General features: G+C 44.4%; 1 protein-coding gene across 1 annotated transcript in view; it reads left to right on the top strand.

Annotated features, from left to right (window-relative positions):
- Window positions 1-19,210, top strand: part of LOC123743798 (carboxypeptidase M) — a 126,683-nt gene extending 107,473 nt beyond the window's left edge. The window contains exons 6-9 of the mRNA XM_082978030.1: window positions 2,143-2,313; window positions 8,447-8,599; window positions 11,753-11,901; window positions 15,611-19,210. Of these exons, the coding sequence (XP_082834156.1) occupies window positions 2,143-2,313; window positions 8,447-8,599; window positions 11,753-11,901; window positions 15,611-15,865 (728 nt within the window). The 3' untranslated portion in view covers window positions 15,866-19,210. The remainder of the gene's footprint in view (window positions 1-2,142; window positions 2,314-8,446; window positions 8,600-11,752; window positions 11,902-15,610) is intronic.
- Window positions 19,211-22,718: the final 3,508 nt, after the last annotated feature.

The raw sequence follows: 22,718 nt of genomic DNA, 5'->3' as shown, positions 1-22,718 counted from the left end.
ATAGAGTAGAGTAACAATATAGACTACAGAGTAGAGTAACAATATAGACTACAGAGCAGAGTAACAATATAGACTACAGAGTAGAGTAACAATATAGAGACTACTAGAATGACTACAGAGTAGAGTAACAATATAGACTACAGAGTAGAGTAACAATATAGAGACTACTAGAATGACTACAGAGTAGAGTAACAATATAGACTACAGAGTAGAGTAACAATATAGAGACTACTAGAATGACTACAGAGCAGAGGAACAATATAGAGACTACTAGAATGACTACAGAGCAGTGTAACAATATAGAGACTACTAGAATGACTACAGACTAGAGTAACAATATAGAGACTACTAGAATGACTACAGAGCAGAGTAACAATATAGACTACAGAGTAGAGTAACAATATAGAGACTACTAGAATGACTACAGAGCAGAGTAACAATATAGACTACAGAGTAGAGTAACAATATAGAGACTACTAGAATGACTACAGAACAGAGTAACAATATAGAGACTACTAGAATGACTACAGAGCAGAGTAACAATATAGACTACAGAGTAGAGTAACAATATAGAGACTACTAGAATGACTACAGAGTAGAGTAACAATATAGAGACTACTAGAATGACTACAGAGCAGAGTAACAATATAGACTACAGAGTAGAGTAACAATATAGAGACTACTAGAATGACTACAGAGTAGAGTAACACTATAGAGACTACTAGAATGACTATAGAGTAGAGTAACAATATAGACTACAGAGTAGAGTAACAATATAGACTACAGAGCAGAGTAACAATATAGACTACAGAGTAGAGTAACAATATAGAGACTACTAGAATGACTACAGAGTAGAGTAACAATATAGACTACAGAGTAGAGTAACAATATAGAGACTACTAGAATGACTACAGAGTAGAGTAACAATATAGACTACAGAGTAGAGTAACAATATAGAGACTACTAGAATGACTACAGAGCAGAGGAACAATATAGAGACTACTAGAATGACTACAGAGCAGAGTAACAATATAGAGACTACTAGAATGACTACAGAGTAGAGTAACAATATAGAGACTACTAGAATGACTACAGAGCAGAGTAACAATATAGACTACAGAGTAGAGTAACAATATAGAGACTTCTAGAATGACTACAGAGTAGAGTAACAATATAGAGACTACTAGAATGACTACAGAGCAGAGGAACAATATAGAGACTACTAGAATGACTACAGAACAGAGTAACAATATAGAGACTACTAGAATGACTACAGAACAGAGTAAGAATATAGACTACAGAGTACAGTAACAATATAGAGACTACTAGAATGACTACAGAGTAGAGTAACAATATAGAGACTACTAGAATGACTACAGAGCAGAGTAACAATATAGACTACAGAGTAGAGTAACAATATAGAGACTACTAGAATGACTACAGAGTAGAGTAACAATATAGAGACTACTAGAATGACTACGGAGTAGAGTAACAATATAGAGACTACTAGAATGACTACAGAGCAGAGTAACAATATAGACTACAGAGTAGAGTAACAATATAGAGACTACTAGAATGACTACAGAGCAGAGTAACAACAGGTGTCCTTGTGAAGAGATCAATAAGTCAATCACGTCAATATTGGTTGTTTCCACTGTGTCCCAAATAGCCCAGGGCCCTGGTCAAAAGTAGTGTACTATATAGGGAATAGGGCTCTGGTCTAAAGTAGTGCACTATATAGGGAATAGGCTCTGGTCTAAAGTAGTATACTATATAGGGAATAGGGCTCTGGTCTAAAGTAGTATACTATATAGGGAATAGGGCTCTGGTCTAAAGTAGTATACTATATAGGGAATAGGGCCCTGGTCAAAAGTAGTGTACTATATAGGGAATAGGGCTCTGGTCTAAAGTAGTGCACTATATAGGGAATAGGGCTCTGGTCTAAAGTAGTGTACTATATAGGGAATAGGGCTCTGGTCTAAAGTAGTGCACTATATAGGGAATAGGGCTCTGGTCTAAAGTAGTATACTATATAGGGAATAGGGCTCTGGTCTAAAGTAGTGCACTATATAGGGAATAGGGCTCTGGTCTAAAGTAGTATACTATATAGGGAATAGGTTGACATGTTATGTTGTCACCCAGGTAGTGAGCTGCAGAGTGGATCCAGTGTTGCCCCTGACAACGACGTGTTGATCCAGCTGGCTAAGACCTACTCCTACACCCACAGCAAGATGCACAAGGGAGACCACTGTTACGACTCCAAGGACTTTAAGGAGGGCATCACCAACGGTTACTACTGGTACCCTCTACCAGGTCAGTCAGTAAATCTATCAGCTTACAGATCTGGGGTACTACTGGTACCCTCTACCAGGTCAGTCAGTAAATCTATCAGCTTACAGATCTGGGGTACTACTGGTACCCTCTACCAGGTCAGTCAGTAAATCTATCAGCTTACAGATCTGGGGTACTACTGGTATCCTCTACCAGGTCAGTCAGTAAATCTATCAGCTTACAGATCTGGGGTACTACTGGTACCCTCTACCAGGTCAGTCAGTAAATCTATCAGCTTACAGATCTGGGGTACTACTGGTATCCTCTACCAGGTCAGTCAGTAAATCTATCAGCTTACAGATCTGGGGTACTACTGGTACCCTCTACCAGGTCAGTCAGTAAATCTATCAGCTTACAGATCTGGGGTACTACTGGTACCCTCTACCAGGTCAGTCAGTAAATCTATCAGCTTACAGATCTGGGGTACTACTGGTACCCTCTACCAGGTCAGTCAGTAAATCTATCAGCTTACAGATCTGGGGTACTACTGGTATCCTCTACCAGGTCAGTCAGTAAATCTATCAGTTTACAGATCTGGGGTACTACTGGTATCCTCTACCAGGTCAGTCAGTAAATCTATCAGCTTACAGATCTGGGGTACTACTGGTACCCTCTACCAGGTCAGTCAGTAAATCTATCAGCTTACAGATCTGGGGTACTACTGGTATCCTCTACCAGGTACCAGGTCAGTCAGTTAATCTATCAGCTTACAGATCTGGGGTACTACTGGTACCCTCTACCAGGTCAGTCAGTTAATCTATCAGCTTACAGATCTGGGGTACTACTGGTATCCTCTACCAGGTCAGTAAATCTATCAGTCTTACAGATCTGGGGTACTACTGGTATCCTCTACCAGGTCAGTCAGTAAATCTATCAGCTTACAGATCTGGGGTACTACTGGTATCCTCTACCAGGTCAGTCAGTAAATCTATCAGTTTACAGATCTGGGGTACTACTGGTACCCTCTACCAGGTCAGTCAGTAAATCTATCAGCTTACAGATCTGGGGTACTACTGGTATCCTCTACCAGGTCAGTCAGTAAATCTATCAGCTTACAGATCTGGGGTACTACTAGTATCCTCTACCAGGTCAGTCAGTAAATCTATCAGCTTACAGATCTGGGGTACTACTGGTATCCTCTACCAGGTCAGTAAATCTATCAGCTTACAGATCTGGGGTACTACTGGTATCCTCTACCAGGTCAGTAAATCTATCAGTTTACAGATCTGGGGTAATAGCTAAGGGTGATGGGTTGACAGTTGCAAGCCCCCCCCCCCCCCCTCTGTCGGGTTCAAAGTTCAAACCACGGGACTAATTTGCTACAATACTAATACTAGAGGTCACGTGTACAGACATGACCTTTCACTGGGGGAACCTGTCAGTGTTGTCATCACCCTGGAGATGTTGGGTTAAGATTTAGCAGAGTTAATAACACATCCAAGTCAGAACTGAAGTCCGTCTTGTCTAAAATAGAACGTTCTCGTAAATCATTCATGTCAATGGGAGATTTATGTAAATATTCCGGTATGTTCCACATCATCTCAGTGTAGATACATATAGAACTGCATACGGCCGTTCAGCCTTTCCCTTCACCCTATAGATACTGGTCTAATAGACTACAGTGACTGGTAGAGTGACGACCGTTCAGCCTTTCCCTTCACCCTATAGATACTGGTCTAATAGACTACAGTGACTGGTAGAGTGACGTCCGTTCAGCCTTTCCCTTCACCCTATAGATACTGGTCTAATAGACTACAGTGACTGGTAGAGTGACGACCGTTCAGCCTTTCCCTTCACCCTATAGATACTGGTCTAATAGACTACAGTGACTGGTAGAGTGACGACCGTTCAGCCTTTCCCTTCACCCTATAGATACTGGTCTAATAGACTACAGTGACTGGTAGAGTGACGACCGTTCAGCCTTTCCCTTCACCCTATAGATACTGGTCTAATAGACTACAGTGACTGGTAGAGTGACGACCGTTCAGCCTTTCCCTTCACCCTATAGATACTGGTCTAATAGACTACAGTGACTGGTAGAGTGACGACCGTTCAGCCTTTCCCTTCACCCTATAGATACTGGTCTAATAGACTACAGTGACTGGTAGAGTGACGACCGTTCAGCCTTTCCCTTCACCCTATAGATACTGGTCTAATAGACTACAGTGACTGGTAGAGTGACGACCGTTCAGCCTTTCCCTTCACCCTATAGATACTGGTCTAATAGACTACAGTGACTGGTAGAGTGACGACCGTTCAGCCTTTCCCTTCACCCTATAGATACTGGTCTAATAGACTACAGTGACTGGTAGAGTGACGACCGTTCAGCCTTTCCCTTCACCCTATAGATACTGGTCTAATAGACTACAGTGACTGGTAGAGTGACGACCGTTCAGCCTTTCCCTTCACCCTATAGATACTGGTCTAATAGACTACAGTGACTGGTAGAGTGACGACCGTTCAGCCTTTCCCTTCACCCTATAGATACTGGTCTAATAGACTACAGTGACTGGTAGAGTGACGACCGTTCAGCCTTTCCCTTCACCCTATAGATACTGGTCTAATAGACTACAGTGACTGGTAGAGTGACGACCGTTCAGCCTTTCCCTTCACCCTATAGATACTGGTCTAATAGACTACAGTGACTGGTAGAGTGACGACCGTTCAGCCTTTCCCTTCACCCTATAGATACTGGTCTAATAGACTACAGTGACTGGTAGAGTGACGACCGTTCAGCCTTTCCCTTCACCCTATAGATACTGGTCTAATAGACTACAGTGACTGGTAGAGTGACGACCGTTCAGCCTTTCCCTTCACCCTATAGATACTGGTCTAATAGACTACAGTGACTGGTAGAGTGACGACCGTTCAGCCTTTCCCTTCACCCTATAGATACTGGTCTAATAGACTACAGTGACTGGTAGAGTGACGACCGTTCAGCCTTTCCCTTCACCCTATAGATACTGGTCTAATAGACTACAGTGACTGGTAGAGTGACGACCGTTCAGCCTTTCCCTTCACCCTATAGATACTGGTCTAATAGACTACAGTGACTGGTAGAGTGACGACCGTTCAGCCTTTCCCTTCACCCTATAGATACTGGTCTAATAGACTACAGTGACTGGTAGAGTGACGACCGTTCAGCCTTTCCCTTCACCCTATAGATACTGGTCTAATAGACTACAGTGACTGGTAGAGTGACGACCGTTCAGCCTTTCCCTTCACCCTATAGATACTGGTCTAATAGACTACAGTGACTGGTAGAGTGACGACCGTTCAGCCTTTCCCTTCACCCTATAGATACTGGTCTAATAGACTACAGTGACTGGTAGAGTGACGACCGTTCAGCCTTTCCCTTCACCCTATAGATACTGGTCTAATAGACTACAGTGACTGGTAGAGTGACGACCGTTCAGCCTTTCCCTTCACCCTATAGATACTGGTCTAATAGACTACAGTGACTGGTAGAGTGACGACCGTTCAGCCTTTCCCTTCACCCTATAGATACTGGTCTAATAGACTACAGTGACTGGTAGAGTGACGACCGTTCAGCCTTTCCCTTCACCCTATAGATACTGGTCTAATAGACTACAGTGACTGGTAGAGTGACGACCGTTCAGCCTTTCCCTTCACCCTATAGATACTGGTCTAATAGACTACAGTGACTGGTAGAGTGACGACCGTTCAGCCTTTCCCTTCACCCTATAGATACTGGTCTAATAGACTACAGTGACTGGTAGAGTGACGACCGTTCAGCCTTTCCCTTCACCCTATAGATACTGGTCTAATAGACTACAGTGACTGGTAGAGTGACGACCGTTCAGCCTTTCCCTTCACCCTATAGATACTGGTCTAATAGACTACAGTGACTGGTAGAGTGACGACCGTTCAGCCTTTCCCTTCACCCTATAGATACTGGTCTAATAGACTACAGTGACTGGTAGAGTGACGACCGTTCAGCCTTTCCCTTCACCCTATAGATACTGGTCTAATAGACTACAGTGACTGGTAGAGTGACGACCGTTCAGCCTTTCCCTTCACCCTATAGATACTGGTCTAATAGACTACAGTGACTGGTAGAGTGACGACCGTTCAGCCTTTCCCTTCACCCTATAGATACTGGTCTAATAGACTACAGTGACTGGTAGAGTGACGACCGTTCAGCCTTTCCCTTCACCCTATAGATACTGGTCTAATAGACTACAGTGACTGGTAGAGTGACGTCCGTTCAGCCTTTCCCTTCACCCTATAGATACTGGTCTAATAGACTACAGTGACTGGTAGAGTGACGTCCGTTCAGCCTTTCCCTTCACCCTATAGATACTGGTCTAATAGACTACAGTGACTGGTAGAGTGACGACCGTTCAGCCTTTCCCTTCACCCTATAGATACTGGTCTAATAGACTACAGTGACTGGTAGAGTGACGTCCGTTCAGCCTTTCCCTTCACCCTATAGATACTGGTCTAATAGACTACAGTGACTGGTAGAGTGACGACCGTTCAGCCTTTCCCTTCACCCTATAGATACTGGTCTAATAGACTACAGTGACTGGTAGAGTGACGACCGTTCAGCCTTTCCCTTCACCCTATAGATACTGGTCTAATAGACTACAGTGACTGGTAGAGTGACGACCGTTCAGCCTTTCCCTTCACCCTATAGATACTGGTCTAATAGACTACAGTGACTGGTAGAGTGACGACCGTTCAGCCTTTCCCTTCACCCTATAGATACTGGTCTAATAGACTACAGTGACTGGTAGAGTGACGACCGTTCAGCCTTTCCCTTCACCCTATAGATACTGGTCTAATAGACTACAGTGACTGGTAGAGTGACGACCGTTCAGCCTTTCCCTTCACCCTATAGATACTGGTCTAATAGACTACAGTGACTGGTAGAGTGACGACCGTTCAGCCTTTCCCTTCACCCTATAGATACTGGTCTAATAGACTACAGTGACTGGTAGAGTGACGACCGTTCAGCCTTTCCCTTCACCCTATAGATACTGGTCTAATAGACTACAGTGACTGGTAGAGTGACGTCCGTTCAGCCTTTCCCTTCACCCTATAGATACTGGTCTAATAGACTACAGTGACTGGTAGAGTGACGACCGTTCAGCCTTTCCCTTCACCCTATAGATACTGGTCTAATAGACTACAGTGACTGGTAGAGTGACGTCCGTTCAGCCTTTCCCTTCACCCTATAGATACTGGTCTAATAGACTACAGTGACTGGTAGAGTGACGTCCGTTCAGCCTTTCCCTTCACCCTATAGATACTGGTCTGATAGACTACAGTGACTGGTAGAGTGACGACCGTTCAGCCTTTCCCTTCACCCTATAGATACTGGTCTAATAGACTACAGTGACTGGTAGAGTGACGACCGTTCAGCCTTTCCCTTCACCCTATAGATACTGGTCTAATAGACTACAGTGACTGGTAGAGTGACGACCGTTCAGCCTTTCCCTTCACCCTATAGATACTGGTCTAATAGACTACAGTGACTGGTAGAGTGACGACCGTTCAGCCTTTCCCTTCACCCTATAGATACTGGTCTAATAGACTACAGTGACTGGTAGAGTGACGACCGTTCAGCCTTTCCCTTCACCCTATAGATACTGGTCTAATAGACTACAGTGACTGGTAGAGTGACGTCCGTTCAGCCTTTCCCTTCACCCTATAGATACTGGTCTAATAGACTACAGTGACTGGTAGAGTGACGACCGTTCAGCCTTTCCCTTCACCCTATAGATACTGGTCTAATAGACTACAGTGACTGGTAGAGTGACGTCCGTTCAGCCTTTCCCTTCACCCTATAGATACTGGTCTAATAGACTACAGTGACTGGTAGAGTGACGACCGTTCAGCCTTTCCCTTCACCCTATAGATACTGGTCTAATAGACTACAGTGACTGGTAGAGTGACGACCGTTCAGCCTTTCCCTTCACCCTATAGATACTGGTCTAATAGACTACAGTGACTGGTAGAGTGACGACCGTTCAGCCTTTCCCTTCACCCTATAGATACTGGTCTAATAGACTACAGTGACTGGTAGAGTGACGAGCACCATTATGGCTCTAGTCTGGCTCAGTTTCATGTTTTTCTATCCGTTTCCTAGGAGGGATGCAGGACTATAACTACGTGTGGGGCCAGTGTCTAGAGATCACCTTGGAGCTGTCCTGTTGTAAATTCCCTCCAGAGAGTGATCTGCCTGGGCTCTGGGATGCCAACCGGGCCGCGCTGCTGGCATACATGCAACAGGTCCATCTGGGTAAGTACCATGCTGTCTGTCGTGGGTTAGTACCACGCTGTCTGTCGTGGGTTAGTACCACGCTGTCTGTCGTGGGTTAGTACCACGCTGTCTGTCGTGGGTTAGTACCACGCTGTCTGTCGTGGGTTAGTACCACGCTGTCTGTCGTGGGTTAGTACCACGCTGTCTGTCGTGGGTTAGTACCACGCTGTCTGTCGTGGGTTAGTACCACGCTGTCTGTCGTGGGTTAGTACCACGCTGTCTGTCGTGGGTTAGTACCACGCTGTCTGTCGTGGGTTAGTACCACGCTGTCTGTCGTGGGTTAGTACCACGCTGTCTGTCGTGGGTTAGTACCACGCTGTCTGTCGTGGGTTAGTACCACGCTGTCTGTCGTGGGTTAGTACCACGCTGTCTGTCGTGGGTTAGTACCACGCTGTCTGTCGTGGGTTAGTACCACGCTGTCTGTCGTGGGTTAGTACCACGCTGTCTGTCGTGGGTTAGTACCACGCTGTCTATCATAAATACAATCACATCAATCAATACTTCTGTACAGTGTTTCACTACCAAGTGGTGGCTTGATCATTTCAATGGTAGAATGATTCATTTAGGTATGAATCGTTTAGGTAGTACGATTCATTTAGGTAAGAATCGGTAAGGTAAAACAATTCATTCAAGAGATGTGGATATTGAATGTAAGCTCAAGGTAATTCTGTAATAACAAAAAAAAATCCCGACGTTATGTCACATGCTGAAAAGCCCCCAGGCACTAAAATAGATCTCCAGATCAGGAAGCACGACAAGATCTCACAACAATGGTCTACCCTGGGATGACTCCTGGTCCAGGTCAGTCATCACGGTCTACCCTGGGATGACTCCTGGTCCTGGTCAGTCATCACGGTCTACCCTGGGATGACTCCTGGTCCTGGTCAGTCATCATGGTCTACCCTGGGATGACTCCTGGTCCTGGTCAGTCATCACGGTCTACCCTGGGATGACTCCTGGTCCTGGTCAGTCATCACGGTCTACCCTGGGATGACTCCTGGTCCTGGTCAGTCATCACGGTCTACCCTGGGATGACTCCTGGTCCTGGTCAGTCATCACGGTCTACCCTGGGATGACTCCTGGTCCTGGTCAGTCATCACGGTCTACCCTGGGATGACTCCTGGTCCTGGTCAGTCATCACGGTCTACCCTGGGATGACTCCTGGTCCTGGTCAGTCATCACGGTCTACCCTGGGATGACTCCTGGTCCTGGTCAGTCATCATGGTCTACCCTGGGATGACTCCTGGTCCTGGTCAGTCATCACGGTCTACCCTGGGATGACTCCTGGTCCTGGTCAGTCATCACGGTCTACCCTGGGATGACTCCTGGTCCTGGTCAGTCATCACGGTCTACCCTGGGATGACTCCTGGTCCTGGTCAGTCATCACGGTCTACCCTGGGATGACTCCTGGTCCTGGTCAGTCATCACGGTCTACCCTGGGATGACTCCTGGTCCTGGTCAGTCATCACGGTCTATCCTGGGATGACTCCTGGTCCTGTGACTCCCGGTCCAGGTCAGTCATCACGGTCAAAAGTAGTGTCCTATATAGGGAATATTGTGCCATTTGGGATGCGGACCCTGGTCAAAAGTAGTGCACTATATAGGTATTAGGGTGCCATTTGGGATGCACAGGAGAGTCAGTGTGATGCTTGGTGCCTCAACTGACATCACAATAATCACCACTGTAATGTGACCCTGGCTAAAAGGTTATATTTAATAACCAACAGAAGCTACCCTTGTATTCCAGTCAAAAGCTTTTCCAGAATAGTCTTACTGTTCTCCTGTGTTGTGTTGAGGTTAACACAGAATAGTCTTACTGTTCTCCTGTGTTGTGTTGAGGTTAACACAGAATAGTCTTACTGTTCTCCTGTGTTGTGTTGAGGTAAACACAGAATAGTCTTACTGTTCTCCTGTGTTGTGTTGAGGTAAACACAGAATAGTCTTACTGTTCTCCTGTGTTGTGTTGAGGTTAACACAGAATAGTCTTACTGTTCTCCTGTGTTGTGTTGAGGTAAACACAGAATAGTCTTACTGTTCTCCTGTGTTGTGTTGAGGTTAACACAGAATAGTCTTACTGTTCTCCTGTGTTGTGTTGAGGTTAACACAGAATAGTCTTAATGTTCTCCTGTGTTGTGTTGAGGTAAACACAGAATAGGGCGACGAAGGGTTCATTCACTCCAGTAAAGTTAAGAAGGGGGAAACTCCACCCCTTCTGAATAGTTAATGGGGTATCGTCTAATTAACAACCGGATAATTGAGTAGCAGCGCGCATGCTCCGCCCACCTGAGGATCTGTCTTTTTCTGTCATCTATTTCCTGTGTTTGAAGGGGGGGGAGGCAAAATCCACTTGACATTTAAATCTCGCTGGATTGATTCATTTTACTCCTGCGAATCTTTCATACTCTTGCTTGTGCCTGTCGTTTTTTTAACGTTTACAAATTAGATGCGCTGAAATGAAAGAAACTTCCTGAAAATGAACACTGGGATGATAGTGATATTATGTCTGATCTCACAAACAATGTAAAGTCTGTTTAGATAGATGTGATCTAGAGCCGAGCTGTCGGTCTTTAATCTGAGGGTTTCCTGCTAGTGATGCAACATGTTGAATTATGCAACACAACTTAACATCAGTAATTAATGAGGCTGTCTGGACCGAGCAGGTAGGCCTAGACAGAGCTAGTTTTTGGTGGTTGTAGGCCAGTTCCACTTATGTTCATTTATTCATATATGCATATTACCTAGTGTGTTTATGCAAATGAGGCATATATACTTTTCTTTATTTTAACACATATTTTTTTTAAATACTTGATACCATTACAAAATGTAGATATGAGTCCATTCTAAGAAAATAAAAGTGAAATTTGACAAATTGAGTACCAAAATCCCAGAAGTCCAGGTATTATTTGTCCGTGCCAGTAAAATGTTTTATGTGCTATAATCCAGTCAGTACCTGGAGGATCTTCATACGTTGTTCAACTGTTGCATTTATTAGAATGTTTTTTAAAAACTTTTAACAATTTGGATGACAGTAAATTGAGAACCAATTGGCTTTGGTTGGTTGGTGTTGATTGTCCTGCTCTCCTTCCGTCCCGCCGTGTGTGTGTGTGTGTGTGTGTGTGTGTGTGTGGCTAGGTGTGAAAGGGCAGGTGTTGGACGCGGAGGGAAACCCATTACAGAATGCTTTGGTGGAGGTGGAGGGGAGACGGAACCTCTGTCCCTTCAGAACGGACCTCCATGGAGAGTACTACAGACTGCTGTTGCCAGGCAACTACACCTTTATGGTGAGACAGCACCCTCTGGTGGTAGTATTGATACTTTAGGATTGTTTATTCAAATGGCACCCTATTCCCAATGTAGTGCACTACTTTTGACCAGAGCCCTATTCCACTATATAGGGAATAGGGTGCCATTTGGGACCGGTCTGTGTATCTGGGTGGTAGTTATTTATTTGGACAGTGAAGCTAAAACATTTAATTTGGCTCTATTACTCCCAGCAATTTGGATTTGAGATAAAATGTTTCACATGAGGCGAATGTACAAAAATGTCACTTTTTTATTTGAGGGTATTTTCATACATATCTGTTTTAACGTTTAGAAATGAAAGCACTTTTATTAGGGTCTGATTTAAAAATCTGTGATGCGAAGAAAGCTGAATCACGGAATCTAGACAATAAAACGGAATTCAACACTATTCAAAAATATATGGAACATAGTAGGAAATCAACTTTGCCCGAAGTTTATTATAAAACATGAACAGAATGCGTCAGTGATTCGTATTTCTTTCAACTTTCTAAACGGGCATCGAGAATCCCCGTCTGTGTATGTTCCCGTCGTCTACCACTCTGTGTAGCTGTTAGCGGTGATGCTAATCAAATACAGTCTTCTGGCAGATGGAAAGCCTTTCACAAAACCCCTTCTCAATTAAATGTTAACTACAAAGTTGCCTTTGCCTACCTGGCAGAATTATATTGGGATTATTTGCATCAGTCCAGTGGGTCATTTGTTTTGCCAACTCTACCATCACACGTGTGCTACAAAAACACCAGTGAACAGCAGCCTCTTGCTGGGTGCAGTTGAGTTAAAGGGCAAAACTTGACATTTCAACAACAACAACAAATCCCAGACCTCAAAAGTGGTCTCCTGGTGTGGTTTAAGCATTGTTGTGGATTTAGAAAATCAAATTTATATATAAAAATATATATATATATATATATATATATATATATATGGATTTCTTAGGGCTCTGCTTTATGTATCGTTGAAGGTATCATAAGCATTTGGACAAATGTACCTCTATGTGTATTAAAGTAGTTGAGTGTAGTATTTGTTCCCATATTCCTAGCAAGCAATGACGTCATTAAACTTTTGACTCTACAAACTTGTTGGATGCATGTTTGCTGTTTGACCCCCCCTCCCTAAATACAACACTGAGATTGGACTGGGACTGATAGGAATGATTTAACTGCTCTCAAATAAACCAAGAGGGTGGAGGGTAAACTTCCTCTAAGTGGCATGGGGAGGACATGGGGCTCTGGTCAAACTAGTGCACTATATATGGATTAGGGTGCTGTTTCAGACACAGTCTAGAGTGAGACAATCCTATGGGCTCTAGTCAAAAGTAGTGCAGTATATAGGGAATAGGGTGCCATTTTGGACACAACCTCAATGAATGTTTGTCAGTGTTTTTTATTTTGACCCAGCTCATACAAAGCCATGTGGGTGGTCCTGCTGGGTTGGGTGGGACAGTAGCACGTATGAGGTCCCACATCTCCCACAGTCTCCAGTAAATATCTGATCAACTAACAGATAACAACCATCCCTCTGCAGTATGAGGTCCCACATCTCCCACAGTCTCCAGTAAACATCTGATCAACTAACAGATAACTGTCCCTCCGCAGACAGAGCAGAGAAAGCACCAGAACATTCTCGACAACAGAGATATTGTGAAACCATGACAATAAAAATGTTTCACCCTTTATTACATTCATCTGTTCAGACGGAATAGATACTTGATCTACAGTACAATACTGTATATTTAGTTGGTATACATCTGGGTATGAATCAATCCTCTACAGTACAATACTGTATATTTAGTTGGTATACAACTGGGTATGAATCAATCCTCTACAGTACAATACTGTATATTTAGTTGGTATACAACTGGGTATGAATCAATCCTCTACAGTACAATACTGTATATTTAGTTGGTATACATCTGGGTATGAATCAATCCTCTACAGTACAATACTGTATATTTAGTTGGTATACAACTGGGTATGAATCAATCCTCTACAGTACAATACTGTATATTTAGTTGGTATACAACTGGGTATGAATCAATCCTCTACAGTACAATACTGTATATTTAGTTGGTATACAGCTGGGTATGAGTCAATCCTCTACAGTACAATACTGTATATTTAGTTAGTATACAACTGGGTATGAATCAATCCTCTACAGTACAATACTGTATATTTAGTTGGTATACAACTGGGTATGAATCAATACTCTACAGTACAATACTGTATATTTAGTTAGTATACAACTGGGTATGAGTCAATCTACAGTACAATACTGTATATTTAGCTGGTATACAACTGGGTATGAATCAATCCTCTACAGTACAATACTGTATATTTAGTTAGTATACAACTGGGTATGAATCAATCCTCTACAGTACAATACTGTATATTTAGTTAGTATACAACTGGGTATGAATCAATCCTCTACAGTACAATACTGTATATTTAGTTAGTATACAACTGGGTATGAATCAATCCTCTACAGTACAATACTGTATATTTAGTTGGTATACAACTGGGTATGAATCAATCCTCTACAGTACAATACTGTATATTTAGTTAGTATACAACTGGGTATGAATCAATCCTCTACAGTACAATACTGTATATTTAGTTAGTATACAACTGGGTATGAATCAATCCTCTACAGTACAATACTGTATATTTAGTTGGTATACAACTGGGTATGAATCAATCCTCTACAGTACAATACTGTATATTTAGTTAGTATACAACTGGGTATGAGTCAATCTACAGTACAATACTGTATATTTAGCTGGTATACAACTGGGTATGAATCCATCCTCTACAGTACAATACTGTATATTTAGTTGGTATACAACTGGGTATGAATCAATCCTCTACAGTACAATACTGTATATTTAGTTGGTATACAACTGGGTATGAATCAATCCTCTACAGTACAATACTGGATATTTAGTTAGTATACAACTGGGTATGAATCAATCCTCTACAGTACAATACTGTATATTTAGTTAGTATACAACTGGGTATGAATCAATCCTCTACAGTACAATACTGTATATTTAGTTGGTATACAGCTGGGTATGAGTCAATCCTCTACAGTACAATACTGTATATTTAGTTGGTATACAACTGGGTATGAATCAGTCCTCTACAGTACAATACTGTATATTTAGTTGGTATACAACTGGGTATGAATCAATCCTCTACAGTACAATACTGTATATTTAGTTGGTATACAGCTGGGTATGAGTCAATCCTCTACAGTACAATACTGTATATTTAGTTGGTATACAACTGGGTATGAATCAGTCCTCTACAGTACAATACTGTATATTTAGTTGGTATACAACTGGGTATGAATCAATCCTCTACAGTACAATACTGTATATTTAGTTGGTATACAACTGGGTATGAGTCAATCCTCTACAGTATAATACTGTATATTTAGTTAGTATACAACTGGGTATGAATCAATCCTCTACAGTACAATACTGTATATTTAGTTGGTATACAACTGGGTATGAATCAATCCTCTACAGTACAATACTGTATATTTAGTTGGTATACAACTGGGTATGAATCAATCAATCAATAGTATCAAATCAATCAATGTGATTGACATATTTGCCTGTGTGTCAAGTTTACTCAACAGTGTAATAACTGATCAATACATGAACTGATGGATAAATGTGATTGACAGGTAACGTTCCCGGGTCACCAGGTGTTGATGGAGACGTTAACGGTCCCGTACGGTCCCGACTCATTCTCCGCCCTCGTCCACAACTTCCAGCTGCAGAGGACCGCAGCCACCACCCCTGGCCCCAGCCACCCCACCCAGTCCTGCACCCCACCCCAGGTCTGGAGGCCCCTGGATGGCCACTCTCCCAGCCTGGGCCCCTCGGGTGTCACCATCCTCCTGGTTCTCCAGGTTCTCTGGAATACCATGTTACTGTGACCGAGAGATGGGTCGCGTCTCAAATGGAACCTTATTTCCTGTATAGTGTAGGGCTCTAGTCAAAAATAGTGCACTATATAGGGGATAGGATGCCATTTGGGACGTATCCATGGAGATAGACTGACTGAGATGGGATCTCCCAGTCCAGAGACATTGTCTTTTTTTCAGTATTTTTGTACAAACAAAAAAATCCGATATATATTTTCTTGTAACACTTTGCATTGCTCTACCTTGCACAAACATGTGAGCCATTTTGTGTTTTTAAAAATTGTATGTTTTGTATTGATGCTTTTTAGTAGTTTTTTTACATTGTGCTGAAAGAAAGTACTGCCAGCCAGCAATCTGCCATGCCAAGCTAAGAAGAAGAGACGAAGGACAAGGGGTAAGGAAGGGATGGAGGGAAGGGTGTTGAGAAGGACAAGGGGTAAGGAAGGGATGGAGGGAAGGGTGTTGAGAAGGACAAGGGGTAAGGAAGGGATGGAGGGAAGGGTGTTGAGAAGGACAAGGGGTAAGGAAGGGATGGAGGGAAGGGTGTTGAGAAGGACAAGGGGTAAGGAAGGGATGGAGGGAAGGGTGTTGAGAAGGACAAGGGGTAAGGAAGGGATGGAGGGAAGGGTGTTGAGAAGGACAAGGGGTAAGGAAGGGATGGAGGGAAGGGTGTTGAGAAGTACAAGGGGTAAGGAAGGGATGGAGGGAAGGGTGTTGAGAAGGACAAGGGGTAAGGAAGGGATGGAGGGAAGGGTGTTGAGAAGGACAAGGGGTAAGGAAGGGATGGAGGGAAGGGTGTTGAGAAGGACAAGGGGTAAGGAAGGGATGGAGGGAAGGGTGTTGAGAAGGACAAGGGGTAAGGAAGGGATGGAGGGAAGGGTGTTGAGAAGGACAAGGGGTAAGGAAGGGATGGAGGGAAGGGTGTTGAGAAGGACAAGGGGTAAGGAAGGGATGGAGGGAAGGGTGTTGAGAAGGTCTAGAAGTGCCTCTAAGAACGCCTACCAGTCAACGTGATACCTGGAATCACACCTCCACCTGCAAACATGACAAGACTTGCTTTTAGACAGAGACTACCTGCCTGAGCTCACTGCACAGCAGAGAGAACACCCAGCAGAGAGAGAACACCCAGCAGAGAGAGAACACCCAGCAGAGAGAGAACACCCAGCAGAGAGAGAACACCCAGCAGAGAGAGAACACCCAGCAGAGAGAGAACACCCAGCAGAGAGAACACCCAGCAGAGAGAGAACACCCAGCAGAGAGAACACCCAGCAGAGAGAACACCCAGCAGAGAGAGAACACCCAGCAGAGAGAACACCCAGCAGAGAGAACACCCAGCAGAGAGAGAACACCCAGCAGAGAGAGAACACCCAGCAGAGAGAGAACACCCAGCAGAGAGAACACCCAGCAGAGAGAGAACACCCAGCAGAGAGAACACCCAGCAGAGAGAACACCCAGCAGAGAGAGAACACCCAACAGAGAGAACACCCAGCAGAGAGAACACCCAGCAGAGAGAGAACACCCAGCAGAGAGAGAACACCCAGCAGAGAGAGAGAACACCCAGCAGAGAGAGAACACCCAGCAGAGAGAGAACACCCAGCAGAGAGAGAACACCCAGCAGAGAGAGAACACCCAGCAGAGAGAACACCCAGCAGAGAGAGAACACCCAGCAGAGAGAGAACACCCAGCAGAGAGAGAACACCCAGCAGAGAGAGAACACCCAGCAGAGAGAACACCCAGCAGAGAGAACACCCAGCAGAGAGAGAACACCCAGCAGAGAGAGAACACCCAGCAGAGAGAGAACACCCAGCAGAGAGAGAACACCCAGCAGAGAGAACACCCAGCAGAGAGAGAACACCCAGCAGAGAGAGAACACCCAGCAGAGAGAGAACACTGGTGGACTGTATCACAATACCTGTACTAGTGGACTGTAGACTGTATCACAATACCTGTACTGGTGGACTGTAGACTATATCACAATACCTGTACTGGTGGACTGTAGACTATATCACAATACCTGTACTGGTGGACTGTAGACTATATCACAATACCTGTACTAGTGGACTGTAGACTATATCACAATACCTGTACTGGTGGACTGTAGACTATATCACAATGCCTGTACTAGTGGACTGTAGACTGTATCACAATACCTGTACTGGTGGACTGTAGACTATATCACAATACCTGTACTGGTGGACTGTAGACTATATCACAATACCTGTACTGGTGGACTGTAGACTATATCACAATACCTGTACTAGTGGACTGTAGACTATATCACAATACCTGTACTGGTGGACTGTAGACTATATCACAATACCTGTACTGGTGGACTGTATCACAATACCTGTACTGGTGGACTGTATCACAATACCTGTACTGGTGGACTGTATCACAATACCTGTACTAGTGGACTGTAGACTGTATCACAATACCTGTACTGGTGGACTGTAGACTATATCACAATACCTGTACTGGTGGACTGTATCACAATACCTGTACTGGTGGACTGTATCACAATACCTGTACTAGTGGACTGTAGACTGTATCACAATACCTGTACTGGTGGACTGTAGACTATATCACAATACCTGTACTAGTGGACTGTAGACTATATCACAATGCCTGTACTGGTGGACTGTAGACTGTATCACAATACCTGTACTGGTGGACTGTAGACTATATCACAATACCTGTACTAGTGGACTGTAGACTATATCACAATACCTGTACTGGTGGACTGTAGACTATATCACAATACCTGTACTGGTGGACTGTAGACTGTATCACAATACCTGTACTGGTGGACTGTAGACTGTATCACAATACCTGTACTGGTGGACTGTAACACAATACCTGTACTGGTGGACTGTAGACTATATCACAATACCTGTACTGGTGGACTGTATCACAATACCTGTACTGGTGGACTGTAGACTATATCACAATACCTGTACTGGTGGACTGTATCACAATACCTGTACTGGTGGACTGTAGACTATATCATAATACCTGTACTAGTGGACTGTATCACAATACTTGTACTGGTGGACTGTAAACTATCACTATAGTTATTGTCAAAAACAGAACCTTCCTGAAGCATTATGGGTAATGATGGATGGCAGACCCATAAATGGCACCCTATTCCCTACCTAGTGCACTACGTTAGACCAAAATCCTATAGACCCTGGTTAAAAGTAGTGCACTATATAGGGAATAGTTTGGGTTCCATTTGGGACACAGATGATATTGTCCATAGATGCCTCTCATGTTGTTCTACCTCATCTAACAACTTACCTTTGACCTTTCAGATGACAATGATTGTTGTGCCTTGATGATTAAATCTGTCTCAATTTATGTTTTAGGATCAGTCATTTTTTTCCACGTCTGTGGTCACATTGTTCATGTGTGGGCTATGTCTTAAGGTCTTATGTCAAAGTTAACCAATATAATGTAGCGATTCATGTGTTGGCTTGATAGTCGCTGGACCCGGGATCGAGTCCCGGGTTACACCTTCAATATATGTAGCTTAAATCATGACGCTACACATTAACCTTGCTTGAGAGGTGATGATGGGTAGTGGATGGAGGAAGATTCTGATAATAGTTATGAGCTTTTTACCAGCAGGTGGAGTCCTGTCTCTACTATGACTAAAGATCTGCAGGTCAGGGATAGGTCTACTGTAGTCAGCCACCTGGGCACCCAGCCAGATCCACACCACCATAAACCCAGACCTGTCATTGTATTTATTTATTCAGGGAAAACCATTGAGACCAGGGTCTCATTCCCCAGGGTGCCCTGATTTACAGTACTACAACAATCAAAAACGATGTGAAACCAAACAGCAATCAATACAATGTCAAATCAAATGTAAAAACAGCACAGCAGCATTCCATTCCTCAGCTACCTGGTCCCCAACACCCTAAACTGGAGCTACTAGGTCCCCAACACCCTAAACTGGAGCTACTAGGTCCCCAACACCCTAAACTGGAGCTACTAGGTCCCCAACACCCTAAACTGGAGCTACTAGGTCCCCAACACCCTAAACTGGAGCTACTAGGTCCCCAACACCCTAAACTGGAGCTACCTGGTCCCCAACACCCGAAACTGGAGCTACTAGGTCCCCAACACCCGAAACTGGAGCTACCTGGTCCCCAACACCCTAAACTGGAGCTACTAGGTCCCCAACACCCTAAACTGGAGCTACCTGGTCCCCAACACCCTAAACTGGAGCTACTAGGTCCCCAACACCCTAAACTGGAGCTACTAGGTCCCCAACACCCTAAACTGGAGCTACTAGGTCCCCAACACCCTAAACTGGAGCTACTAGGTCCCCAACACCCTAAACTGGAGCTACTAGGACCCCAACACCCTAAACTGGAGCTACTAGGACCCCAACACCCTAAACTGGAGCTACCTGGTCCCCAACACCCTAAACTGGAGCTACTAGGACCCCAACACCCTAAACTGGAGCTACTAGGACCCCAACACCCTAAACTGGAGCTACTAGGTCCCCAACACCCTAAACTGGAGCTACTAGGTCCCCAACACCCTAAACTGGAGCTACTAGGTCCCCAACACCCTAAACTGGAGCTACTAGGTCCCCAACACCCTAAACTGGAGCTACCTGGTCCCCAACACCCTAAACTGGAGCTACTAGGTCCCCAACACCCTAAACTGGAGCTACTAGGTCCCCAACACCCTAAACTGGAGCTACTAGGTCCCCAACACCCTAAACTGGAGGTACTAGGTCCCCAACACCCTAAACTGGAGCTACTAGGTCCCCAACACCCTAAACTGGAGCTACCTGGTCCCCAACACCCTAAACTGGAGCTACTAGGACCCCAACACCCTAAACTGGAGCTACCTGGTCCCCAACACCCTAAACTGGAGCTACTAGGTCCCCAACACCCTAAACTGGCGCTACTAGGACCCCAACACCCTAAACTGGAGCTACTAGGTCCCCAACATCCTAAACTGGAGCTACTAGGTCCCCAACACCCTAAACTGGAGCTACCTGGTCCCCAACACCCTAAACTGGAGCTACTAGGTCCCCAACACCCTAAACTGGAGCTACTAGGTCCCCAACACCCTAAACTGCACCAGAACATCCAACTGTTATGACTTCTGAAAATTGTTCCAGCAATTAAAACTAAAAGCGGATTCTCCTAATTCGGTGGCGACCCGAGAACCTCAAAGAGTTAACCAACCTTGTGTAGTAGAGCTATGTAAACAAAAAGGGAATAAGGAAGTGATCTACGGGACTTTAATGAGGACCAGACAACCTTTTGATACAGGATGTAGTGATGAGTATTAAAACTGTCACCATTGATAAAATGAATGGCGCTACAGTGGACTGCATCCAAAGGTTTAATAGTGGCTGCTGCATTCTGGTAAATGATGTCACCATAGTCAACAACTGTTAGTCTTGTCCCATCGCTGTTACTCCCGTACGGACTCAGGAGAGGCGAAGGTCGAGAGCCACGAGTCCTCCGAAACACGACCCCGCCAAGCCACACTGCTTCTTGACACACTGCTCGCTAACCCGGAAGCCAGCCGCACCAATGTGTGGGAGGAAACACTGTACCACAGATCGATGACAACATCTTTGACTGTACGGCTGACAACCGAAGTCAGCGTGCACTGCGCCCGGCCGCCACAAGAACTCGCTAGAGCGCAATGGGACAAGGACATCCCAGCCGGCCAAACCCTCCACTAACCCGGACGACGCTGGGCCAAACCCTCCCCCTAACCCGGACGACACTGGGCCAAACCCTCCCCTAACCCGGACGACGCTGGGCCAAACCCTCCCCTAACCCGGACGACACTGGGCCAAACCCTCCCCTAACCCGGACGACACTGGGCCAAACCCTCCCCTAACCCGGACGACACTGGGCCAAACCCTCCCCTAACCCGGACGACACTGGGCCAAACCTTCCCCTAACCCGGACGACACTGGGCCAAACCCTCCCCTAACCCGGACGACACTGGGCCAAACCCTCCCCTAACCCGGACGACGCTGGGCCAAACCCTCCCCTAACCCGGACGACACTGGGCCAAACCCTCCCCTAACCCGGACGACACTGGGCCAAACCCTCCCCTAACCCGGACGACACTGGGCCAAACCCCGCTCCTGGAGGGATAATACCTGGAGGGAAATCCTACTCCACCGCAAGGGATCCTAGAAGACAGAATGTAATATATATTGTCTAGTCCTAACATGTATTAACCAGTCAGAATGTAATATATATTGTCTAGTCCCAACATGTATTAACCAGTCAGAATGTAATATATATCGTCTACTCCTAACATGTATTAACCAGTCAGAATGTAATATATATTGTCTAGTCCCTACATTAACTAGTCAGAATGTAATATATATTGTCTAGTCCCAACATGTATTAACCAGTCAGAATGTAATATATATTGTATAGTCCCAACATTAACCAGTCAGAATGTAAAATATATTGTCTAGTCCCAACATTAACCAGTCAGAATGTAATATATATTGTCTAGTCCCAACATTAACTAGTCAGAATGTAATATATATTGTCTAGTCCCAACATGTATTAACCAGTCAGAATGTAATATATATTGTCTAGTCCCAACATTAACCAGTCAGAATGTAATATATATTGTCTAGTCCTAACATTAACCAGTCAGAATGTAATATATATTGTCTAGTCCCAACATTAACCAGTCAGAATGTAATATATATTGTCTCGTCACAACATTAACCAGTCAGAATGTAATATATATTGTCTCGTCACAACATTAACCAGTCAGAATGTAATATATATTGTCTAGTCCCAACATTAACCAGTCAGAATGTAATATATATTGTCTAGTCCCAACATGTATTAAC

This window comes from Salmo salar, chromosome 07 (assembly GCF_965601325.2).
Source record: "Salmo salar chromosome 07, fSalSal1, whole genome shotgun sequence".
NCBI lineage: Eukaryota > Metazoa > Chordata > Actinopteri > Salmoniformes > Salmonidae > Salmo > Salmo salar.
This window is presented reverse-complemented; position numbering and strand designations above follow the sequence as displayed.